General features: G+C 38.1%; 1 protein-coding gene across 3 annotated transcripts in view; it reads right to left on the reverse strand.

Annotated features, from left to right (window-relative positions):
- The window catches only part of LOC134358809 (metal transporter CNNM4-like), a 150,422-nt gene that overhangs the window by 45,917 nt on the left and 92,288 nt on the right, over positions 1-12,217 (reverse strand). For all 3 annotated transcript variants that reach the window (XR_010020955.1, XR_010020957.1, XM_063071316.1), the window contains exon 6: positions 5,383-5,549. Coding sequence is in view for 1 of the 3 variants with exons in the window: in XM_063071316.1 (XP_062927386.1) it covers positions 5,383-5,549 (167 nt within the window). In the remaining 2 variants the exon portion in view is untranslated. The remainder of the gene's footprint in view (positions 1-5,382; positions 5,550-12,217) is intronic.

Here is a 12,217-nt window from a genome sequence, read left to right on the forward strand (position 1 = left end):
TCAGTGTTCAGTTCGGAGCTGTGAGGAGTGAAGTTATCCACACTGGTTCAACTGATGGTTGAAGAGTAATAACTGTGCCAGAACCTAACAGTGTGGGACTTAAGGCTCCTGTACCTCTTTCCCAACAGCAGCAGCGAGAAGAGAGCATGACTGACAACCCGGCTGATAAGTTACTCAAGAGAGAGAAAGGTTTGTCAAAATCAAACCTGAATCTCCTCCAATTAAAATCTTCAAACATATACAGTATATTGCAACAGAAGTTCCAATTAGCCATCAGTGGATGTCTGACCTTTTGTATTCCAATTTTGAACATCAAAAATATCTTATATCATCTTCCACAAATTAACTGCTCATCAGATATATTTGACTTAATTCGTTAGTTTACATGGAAAATTCGTACTTAACCAGTGCTAATACCAAACTAACCCCATCATGTTGATTTCTGTGCTTTAACCATAAATTCACCTTAGTAACAATATTCTGGGGTGGCTTAGAAAAGCCTATGAGACAAAAGTTGTACACAATAAATCTCACACACAATGAGAGTTCTCTAAGTAATTTATATCATTTGAGTTAGAAACATGTCACAAAATATTTATAGAAGAAAATGGGTCTTAGGGAGCATCACAATGCAGTGGAAAACTTCTCATTACCTACGGACTTGCATTAACAAATGATTTCTACTCAGTTACCTGGAACTATTACTGTATTCTATGACACATGTGCAAAGTCTTACTTGTGGGTGATGCCCATAACTTTACAGCTAAAAACTTTTTGGACTTCCTCATGGGAGGTCAGTCACACACCGCATCTGACCCGAGGCTCATGGGTTACTATGCTGCAAAATTTGATGGGGTGATGGCTGCTGAAGGGAAAGCGGGATTGGAAGAGGCAGAACTGGCAGTAATGATATGTGTTGAGAGAAGTCACCCTGTTTTAGTGGGAGGTGGGTTTTTAAGTTGTCAATGATAACTTCTTTCCCTTTGCCATCCGATTTCTAAATGGGCATTGAACCCATGCATACTACCTCACTACCTTTATTTTATTTCTGTTTTGCACCACTTATTTTAATATAACTATTTAATATACACACGTGTACTTTATTGTAATTCATTTTTCCTATACTTATCATGTATTGTATTGTACTGCTGCCGCAAAGTTAACAAATTTGACGACACATGCCGGTGATATTAAACCTGATTTCGATTCTGAAACCGAGTGCTTAGTTACCTCATCTGACATTGTATTGGGAAGACCACTTTGTCCCAGGAGTTTCCAACATCTGGCAGTGCCAGGAAAACATGGTCTAAAATCCCCTTCAGCACTAAGAGCGAAAATAATCCCATCACAAGCAGCCATGACATGGAGATTTGCTTTGGGATTGCACGGGTGACTCACGATAAGCAGTGTGTGATTGAATTTTTCACAGCAATGGAAGGTATCCTGCAAGGCCACTTACAATAATGTTCAATAAACCAATACTCCTAGGAGTTGGGCGAAAACATCCAGCAAGTCTGCACTACAGAATGTTATACATTTTTAGTTCATTTTTTTCTTAATTAGAAAGCAATACTTTTCTGTGAAGTTGGCGAGTTTGAAGAGAGTGGGAAACATGCAAGTACTCAGGCCTTAGCCACAGCTGCAAACCTATCTACGTTCTGACTTGCACTTGTGACCTCCAGTTCTAGCAGCAGATCCTATTTCGAATAAATGAGCAAGCCATAAACCGAACTGAATAATCTGATAATAGATTATCAGTTTTAATTTAGTGTGTTACATTTCAGCAGAAAGCAATCAATTTTCAACTGCATACTGCTGAAGAATTGCAATGAAATTTCCTAGTACGACTCCTATAAAAGTTCTTCGTTTATAAAGATGTGCAATTATTTGTGAAGTCCTGGATGGTTCAAATATATATAAAAAATGTACATGGCTAACTCTAATAGCACACAAGTAAACTTGATCTACAGCAACACACACACAGGACTGGAGGAACTCAGCAAGTCAGATAGCATCTATGAGGGGTGGGGTGAATTACCCTGCATAGATGCTGCCTAATTTGCTGAGTTCCTCCAGTACCTTCTGTGTGTTGCTCTAGATTTCCAGCATCTGCAAAATCTTCATGATAATCTGATCTATGACTTATGATGAGATATGGTACTGCTGATAGTGACTGTGCACTTCAGACTGGATAATTTACTCATCAACAGAATTGAAAACTGAGACAAGATTACCATAAACACTTAAAATTTGGAATTTTGAAAATTAGCTGGATAAAATTCTTTGCTTTTTAAAAACTGTATGTGAATGTGCAAAATATCTGCAATGAAAAATTTTTGACATTTTAAATGGCAAAAAAGTTCATTTGGCTTGTCCAAACCATCCTCCCACAAAAAAATTGCATTTAATCTATTACTGCACCTAACTTTCCTTAATTGATTCCAAGGTATAGTGGATTCCGATTAATTGGGGCAGCCAACTCATAAAGAACATAGACTAATCAAAAAAAAAATGGGATTTCCATCATTTATTTGGGACACTATGCCGCTTAATTGGGACAGCAGACTGTTGCCGACCAGTTTCTAACTAGCATCAGTTGCATGTGCTTGCGTTTCTGTTTAACACAACACTATATATGCAAGCAAACATTTTAAAATAGTGTCAGTTGCAAAAAAAGTGATTTTTGTTATGATAGTTGGCGAAATATAAGCAATAAGATAATTCAGAACTGTTTTGCTCACTGCAAATTCAAACATTCAGGCTTGGAGATGCCAGGAACGACCAGGAGTGATAATGAAACGAATTCACTATTTCAACAAGTTAGAATCTACAAAGAACTTGAAGGCATCCACAATCATCTTGAATATTACGCTGAAAATGAAGATCTGGAGGATGCAGTCATCAACAGCATTGTATAAGAGTCCATTATCTACACAGTTTGTTCATCTGCAGTCAAGTGAACATAATGTGGCTGAACTTCTCCGTTGATAAATATTAGGAACTAATACAAAGTTTTATAATACTGCAGTAATATTGGTAGTGTTTGAATTTGTTCTGTATTTCATTTAAATATATAATTTGCTACTCACTTTGTCTTTTTATATCTTTTTAACTATTGCTGTAAAACTTTAGCTAACTGGGGCAGCCGCTTAATTGAGCTAAAGTGTACAGGCCCTGATATGTCCCAATTAATCAGAATCCACTGTATTATCTACATTTCTAACTGAATATTATTCCTGACATGAATAACAATGTCAAGAAATGCTTCCTAACCAGTTCCAAACTTGCTGATTATGTGGCTCTTTCTTTGCAAGATGTGACTTAACCTGAAATAGATTTATTTTATACAGCCCTGAGATTCACTCATTCATCACCTTTCAAGACTGAGAATTTTGCCTTTCTGCTAAATTTCCCTCAAAATTCTAACATGAAACACCATGAAACTGGGCTAGTGTTGCATTCTGACAACAAGATGAGAGCACCAAAACTGCACCAACTTTAAGAAACCAGCTACATATTTTAAATGAAAAATGGGCAGCAATATATTTAAAAAGAATACAGATTCAAAAGCAAAAATCCAATCTGCTTACAGTGGCAACATGGTGCAATGGGATTAATTATGTAAAAATAATCAAAAGATTGTATTTTAAATACTTCCTTAGCCTGTTACATGCAAGTAATCAGATTCTAAATAACTGAAATAATCATAGATAATTGCAAAACCATTTGGTAGTTACATTGCAAAGTACTACCTTAGTAAATTAAAACATATATCATAAAGCATTTAAAACATGCCAATAAAATGCCCTTGCCTCCAAAGGGACCAGCTTAATTTTACGAGCCGCCTTGAAGGTCTGCATATGGGTGCAATTAACGGAAACTCACGATGGTGATTTTGAGATTGTGTCCAAACTTCTGAGCAAGACCGGCATCCGGCACAATGCTTTTCAAATAGTATGACAACTCATGGGAACTCAATTTGTTCTTGATGGAACTTGCTTTTGAAATTCCACCTATCCTTGGCTGTCTTGGGCAAATTGGGCTGAAAGAAGATAGGCCCAGCAGAAACTCCAGATCAAGCTCACCAAAGAGTATTTAGGATCCAAGGAGGTATACAGTAAGGAATTTTAATGACCAGTTCATGGGTGAATTAAAAAAAAGAACAACCTTATCATCATCTTATTTTGTAAATAATTTGCATTGTATTCCAGTGCAGATTGGAAATTATGCATAAACACGAAAAAGTCTGCAGATGCTGGAAATCCAAAGTAGTTCACACAAAATGGTGGAGGAACTCAGCGGGTCAGGCAACATCCATGGAAGTGATAGACAGTTGACATTTCAGGCCGAGACCCTTCTTTAGAATTAAGAAGGAAAGAGAAAGAGGCCAGAATAAAAAGGTGGGCGGACAGGAAGGATGCCAGCTAGGAGGTGATAGGTGAAGCCATGTGTGTGGGAAAGGTCAAGGGCTGGAGAAGGAATCTAATAGGAGAGGAGAGTGGATCACAGGAGAAAGAGAAGGAGGAGGGGGCCCAGGGGGAACTAACAGGTAGGTGAGAGAAGGTAAAAAGTCAGAGTGAGGAATGGGTGTGGGGGGTATGCAATAATTATGATAAACAAATAATGTCATCTTCACTTCAAAGTTGATTTCTTTAATTCAGTAGTACTGATGTAGTTGATTGCAATGTATATTAGGCAACCACTAATGGATAACAGGTTTTGAAAAACAGTCACACCTGATTTAATAATTAAACAAAGGAACGTGTGTAGTTTTTGCATTTAATGACCTGCAAAGTGACCTTATAAAACTCAGCTTCTCTTTCCCTTATGTTCCAATACAGTGTAATGTTCCTTCATGAAAATATTGTACAGGCACCCAGCAATCCTCTGGTCTGATTCTTTGATAATTTTAGACTGGGGACACAGTCCTATTTTCAAATGTGTTTTAGTTTCAGACAAGCTCTCATTTCTTAGCCTTTTCTCTCTTCTAACCTTTCTTTCAATCCTCTGAAATTAATCCATCACATTGCTTCAGAGGTTATATTATTTCTCCCTTTGTTTAACTATTATTAACTTTTTGGGTGAAAATGGTCAGAAGCTAAAACACATGTAGCCCATATCTTCTGTCCTCAGAAGCTTTTTCTTTTTGTGTTACTGAGGAAATATGAACAGACATTAAATTAAACTTTATGTAAACAGACTCTGTGCCAAAAATTTGTTGGCCACACTAAGATTAGGAATTGCACACGTCTCCTTCTCCATCTTAAGTTCAGGGATAAACTGACCAGAGGATTCCAGTGCTCAACACAAGTTTACAAATCTTAGCGAAATAAAACATGCAATAAAGTGTCTCTGCATTCAAATACAGAAGCAAGTTATTACCTTCACAAATTGGAGGTCTGTTAATTGTCGTACTGAGTAGTCTGGAAGATAATTATGGATAGTCTGATTTAGGTGGTAGGTGCTGCCCCCGAACTCAATCCGTTCTGCTGGATTTAGTGATTCTGACCTTTGTAATCTGTAGTCATTGTGATCTGGTGATTTGACGACTGAGCCGTGCATAAAATAAGGACAAATAAAATAAAAGCTGTTAGTTGCATTCCTTCAATGGATTTAAGTGCTATATAAATGTTAAAATGGATAGGTAAGCTATTAGTTTATTATACTAAAGTTATACTGACAAAAAATAGTTATTACATTGAATCATCATCAGCTAGACAAATTGCTATGATGATCACATTTTGAAATTGATTGCAAGGTAGATCAGTATCTTTATGTTAACAAAAAAATAAATCTGTTAACATGCTTCAACCGTCACCTAGTCAGCATCTAAACAGACCTTTAATAGCTTAAATCTCATTAAAAGATTTTGTTCTCACTGCAGCAGAGCAATGGGTAACAGCGCCATCTATTGGCCAGTAACAAACAAATGTTTCTGGTCACGGGAAATTAATAAACCAATTTTCTTTTGATTGTCATCCAAGGACAGTTTCCTTGGATTTGAAACATAGGTGCACAGAAATCTAATCATTTAAGGCTGATTTTCCCAGAGTTATACAACTGTAAGCAATACATTTTCTTCTCCAGTTTTAAAGACAAAGAAGACCAATTCTACATGGTTTATATCCCTCTGGAAATTTAACAAAGCCTTTGGTGGAGTCAGTCAGCTTTGCCATCTTGCACAACATTACAATGAATTGGCGGCATAATTGACATTGGTGTGTCTGTCATTAGACATTCTGAGGAAAAGGTAGAATTACTAGCACAACTCTAAACTAGGATGTCTGCCAAGTAAATAAATTACTTAGTGTCACCTTTGGGCATCCCATCCCTCCTACCATAATTGCCAAAATGATGGACTGCCAATCCTAATCTCCATAGCCCGCCACCACGCCTCCCCCACTGACTATCATCACCAGATTATGAGTTGGCAGTCCCAATTCCTCTCCAACACATAACCTAAACCAGTTATCCCAACCAAAGTGCTACCAAGATCAAACACTGACTTCTACTATCACCCCTTTCCCTTCCCCCACCAAGGGCCAGTCTTCCACTCTTGATTCACCTCACAACACTGCAGTATAGGCTCAATCAAAAGCTGACCATTATGAACACTAAGTGGAGGCATGTCATCTTGGGATACATTTGAACTCAAAAGAGCCTGATTACAAGAGAAAGATGAATCTATTGACTACACATGGTATAAATATTGTGTAATATATTGCTAAAAGCACACACATGGTACAGGAATAATTTGTTTAAAGTCAAATTCTTTAATAGAGGGCTCATGGAAATCTCCAGAACCTTATTACAGAGACACACTCTCATCCTGCACTGGGTACTTTTCATCTTTTATTGCTGCTGTTTCACCTATTTACACGACTGCTTGGTTATTATAATAGTGTCAGTAACATTATCCTGTCTTACAAAAACATACACCTCACACCTTACATCAACCTGTCAATCTTAGGCCAGGCCACTCAGGGACTTGTTAATATTATTTTGTGTCTGTATGCACTGGATCGTAACTACATATGCAGTGTTTTGCACCCTGGCCTCCAAAGAATGATGGTTTGCTTAGATGCATACAAGTGTATGGCTGAATGACAATAAATTTGAACTTTTAAGCTTGAAATGACTTTTGTTTTCTGAATGACTTGTACTTCACTGTGGCACTTCCCATGTTAAGTAACATTTTCAAACAGGAACAGCACTGTATAGATGCAAACCCCTTTCCATTTCTTCAAGCATGTTTAATTTTTTTTTTACCCTCATTAGACTTTACAAAAAACTTTAATCTTTCATTATGGTTTTACTCAAAAAGCCTTCTGGATCCTTGAAGTAACAAATTAAGACTGACACATCACAAAAACAAGGAATAGGTCAAAGCGTTATGAACCAATGTAGAGAGAAATTAACTCTGCCTCTAAGTGGATTGCATCTGACTTGATGAACACGGAAAGGGCCACTTAAAGCTTCTGTCATTACTGCACCTTCAACAGCATCATTGCTTAATATGAGGAACAACGCCAACTTGAGTTTGCCTTTCTAGAACACTGAACCTACTGCCCTTTTGTCATGGAATTTACCATCTTTTTCTCAACTGTGACTTGCCACTAAATTTATGACAAGATACATGAAAAATATATTTAAATAAGCACTACCAATCCTTGATTAATAGATTATCAGGTTCAAACATAACAACATTTGGCTAACAGAAGCTTATATAAAGAAACTAACATACATATTCATGTACTGCTGGCTGCTTTATTTAAACAAAAAACAAGCAGAGACGGACCACACATGCACAAAGACACAGACCTAGCCTTCAGCTGCAAAGTGCAAATGCTGAAACAGTTTGCATGAATTTCTTGGCAATTTCAGCTCAGTAGTTAGTAAAAATATTGCATGAAATGTCTTCATACATTTATGTTAAGTGTATAAACTGGTAGTCCAAATCCTGAAAAGAGCAGCAGCAGCAATGAAACAATCTGGAAGACATCTGTCTTGAAATTCATAGATTCAGACAGTCATTGTACAGAAGAGGCCTTTCACACCATTGTATCCACATGGATAGAAAAGGAGTATATTTATATTCATTTACTTCCCAGTGTGTTAATACTGTAGCATCAGGTCATCCTTCATCCCTTTAGAGAAACAATTGACATTTTATTTGTACTTCTAACCTTGTTCACTAATCTCAATTGCTTTGACTCTCATTGTCCTCTGTGTCCTCATTATAATGTCTATTTCCCCTCTCCACCCTCAGTCCTGATGCAGTGTTTTGAACGGAAACTCAGACAATTCCTTTCCTACCACAGATGCTGCGCAACCCTTGAGTTCTTCCAGCAAATTATTGCCTGCTTATCTCAGCCTCTTACACCTGCCGACACGACCCCCAAAGATGACACCAAGAAAATGAGCTACACCTGGGGACAACTTGAAAGACTGGCCTAGGACAGAAGACTTGAGTAAGCTGCTGTTGGCAGCCTATGTCCCAGTAGAGATGGTGGGCTTACAGACTGACTGACTTTGCTTTCATTATACTTTCATACACACATAAATAGAGCAAAAGAAATTGATTTCCATGTAGACAAAATCCAGTATGGTTGCCCTTGAGAAAATGCGGGCGGTGGAAGGAAAACAGCAAGACAGGGAAGAAGGTAAAAGGAAAAAGAAAAATCAATGTAGTCACAAGTCCACTACTTTCTGCTTTGGCAACAATATCTGTAAATCACAAGGCAATGTATCAAAAGATTCAACAGATCTGATAACCCTGAATTTGCTCAACAAGATTTAAAAAAAACTAATAACAATGGTCCAATGTTACAGTGGTGCTAGAAAGTTTGTGAACACTAGAGTTATCTCTATTTCTGCATAAATATGACCTAAAATGTGATCAGATCTTCATGCAAGTTCTAAAACTAGATAAAGAGTACCCTATTAAATAAATAACATTTTACTTATTGAGAAAAATGATCCAATATTACATGTATTTGTTGGAAACAGTATGTGAACCTCTGGGATAATGCCTTCTACAAAAGTTTTTTGGAGTCAGGTTTTTCCAATCAATGAGGTGAGATTGGAGGTGTGGGTTGTGGAGGTACCCAGCCCTATAAAAAAGACACACAAAGTGAGGCGACTGACAGAGCCTGCTCTTCCCAAGAAAGATCTGTTTATGTACACCATGCCTTGATCAAAACAACTTTCAGAGGACCTTAGAAGAATTGTAGAGGTGCTTGAAGCTGGAAATAGCATTTCTAAAGACCTGAGTGCTCATCAGTTCACAGTAAGAGAAATTGTCTACAAATAGAGGAAACTCAGTACTGTTGCTACTCTCCCTAGGAGTGGGCATCCTGTAAAGATCACACAAAGAGTACAAACGTACAATGCTGAAGGAGGTGAAAAATAATCTAAGGGTAACAACAAAAGACCTGAAAAGTCTCTAGAACTTGCTAAAGTCTGTTCATGTGCCCACTATAAGAAAAACACTGAACAACAATGGTATTCATGGAAGGTCAGCACAGAGGAAACCATTGCTCTCAGAAAAAAACTGCTGCAGATCTCAAGTTTGCAAAAGGCCACCTGATGTTCTACAATGTTTCTGGGACAATGTTCTGTGGACAGATGAGACAGAAGTTGAACTTTTTGGCAGAAATGCACATTGCTATGTATGAAGGAAAAAGGGCACTGCACACCAACACCAAAACCTCATCCCAACGGTGAAGCATGGTGGAAGGAGCATTGAGGTTTGGGGCTGCTTTGCTCCCTCAGGGCCTAGACAGCTCGCAATCATTGAGGGAACAATGAATTCAAAATTGTATCAAAACATTTTACAGGAAAATATCAGGGTAGCAGTCCATCACCTGAAGCTTAATAGAAGTTGGATAATGCAACAAGGCAATGATCCGAAAGACAAGAGTAAATCAACAACAGAATGGTATAAAAAGAAGAAAATACGTATTTTGGAAAGGTCAAGTCAAAGTCCTGACCTTAATGCTACAGAAATGTTGTGGAAGGACCTGAAGCAAGCAGTTTACGCAAGAAAGCCCACCAATATCCCAGAGCTGAAGCAGTTTTCTTAAAGAGAAATGGTCTAAAATTCTCCAAGCCGATGTGTAAGACTGATCAACAGTTATGGGAAACGTTTAGTTGAAGTTATTGTTGTACGGGGGGTGGGGGGGGGTCACATCAGTTACTGAAAGCAAAGGTTCACATATTTCTCCCATCAAATACATGTAATATTGGATCATTTTCTTAATAAATAAATGAACAAGTATAATATTTTTTGTGTTATTTATTTAATTGGGTTCTCTTTATCTAGTTTTAGGACCTGCGTGAAGACCTGGTCACATTTTAGGTCATATTTATGCAGAAATAGAGAAAATTCTACCAGGTTCACAAAGTTTCCAGCAACACTGTAAACTCTTCAGAGAAACCACACATATATCAGCTCACCTGCTGTGTAATCACCTTATCCAGTGAGAATCTACAAGTCTTTTCTATAATATATACAGAAATCCAATGAAGAGAACCCACGGTGATGGTAAAGATAATAAAAAATTATACAGAATCAAAATGGGAAGGCAAAAGTGCAAATATTTTTGCACTACCACACATGCATTGAATCCTAAAATGCTTCAGGAGATTCTGTTCATTGTTGTGTCCTTTCTTAAGTAGCACATAATAAAATTACATGCAACTGTCAAAATACTGAAACTACAAAATGGTTTAAATTATAAATCACTTACCTTTCTTGGATATTCTGCTTTGCTACACATAAATCTGATATGGTTACATGTGATAATAACTTGTGAAGCTAAGCTTAATGGAAGTTTGAAAGCTTTAATTTTCTGCGTGCCCTTTTTACAGCAATTTGCTCATGTGTGCACTGTCACCAGTAAAAACATAGGAAAAAAACCTCACATTTATAAAAAGAACAATCCTTTTTTTAATCTGTTAGCTACAAACATCATAGTTTGGAAGAACTGTGCAATGGTAAACCTTTCAAACCATTTTCTGCAGCCAAGGTCTCTTGGAGGTGTGCTTCCACTACAGTTCTGAGGTGGCTAATCAGGTCAATATCCAAGAGTTGAGTTGGAAATCCAAATGTTGAGGCTCAATGTCCGTGAGCCTGACTCTGAGTCCGCTGAAGACCGAAGAAGACAGCCTGTCCCTGGGGTTAGAGGACTGTTTATCTTTGTGGGTGGGAGGGAGGAACAAGGCTTGTTTTGCTGTTGTTGACTTTTTTTACTTGATGTATTCTATGTTGTTCAGCCAAGCGTGGTGAACAGGCTTTGTTAGCTTCAGAATGTGAGGCAACACCTGTGGGTTGCCCCTATCACGCCCTTGGGTGTATTGCTGATACAAACAACACATTTCAATGTATGTTTTGAAGTACACATGATAAATAAAGTTACAATTTGAAACTTGAATCTCGCATACTCCACAGACTGCCATACTTGGTCCAGGTGCTGCTTGACAAAATGGGTGGGTGAGTTGTTTGGATGGTCCCGCTCAGAGCATTCCCAAACGCCCCTTCTCCACGCTGAATGGTGCCAAGCCAAGAGTCAACGAGAATATTACAACTTCTCAAGGAGCCTTTGAGCTCATCCTTGAAGTTTTTTCCTCAGTCCTCCTGAAAATATCCTTTGGTGATGGAACTCAAAGTGTACTGCTGGTTCATGCAAACTGCTCAGGTATGTGGAAAACTGAAGCTGGCTGAGTATGATTAGAGCCACAATCCTGATTTGGTTTGTTCATCCTGCCAACGAGTTTGTGAAGATAGTAACAGGTGCCATCTCTCCAGTGCTCAAGCTCTCCACTGTAGGTTGGTCATTCTCTGAAGGAAATGCCACCCAGCTGACAATGAGCTTGTTGCCGGATTTGTCATCTTGATCTATGACCCAACATTTAGTTCACCTCTCAGATGGCCATAGGTTAACATGATATTCTGGAAACAGAGGTGAATTTTGTCAATGTCTGTCTTCACGCATACATAGTTCAATGATCTTGCAATGAACCTTTACTGCTAGGGGTTGGTGTTCTGCACTGACAGTAGGTTGGCAGAATACCTTTATCCTATGATATTTAACGTAAGGCCCTTTCTCTTGCACACTTCAGTGAAGGAGTTAATATGTTGGACGTTAGCTTTGAGCAAACCTAGAATGGCATCCTTGACTTCAGTCTCTGTGCATACTGCAACTTAATAACTGAG

Source organism: Mobula hypostoma, chromosome 19 (assembly GCF_963921235.1).
Source record: "Mobula hypostoma chromosome 19, sMobHyp1.1, whole genome shotgun sequence".
Lineage (NCBI taxonomy): Eukaryota > Metazoa > Chordata > Chondrichthyes > Myliobatiformes > Myliobatidae > Mobula > Mobula hypostoma.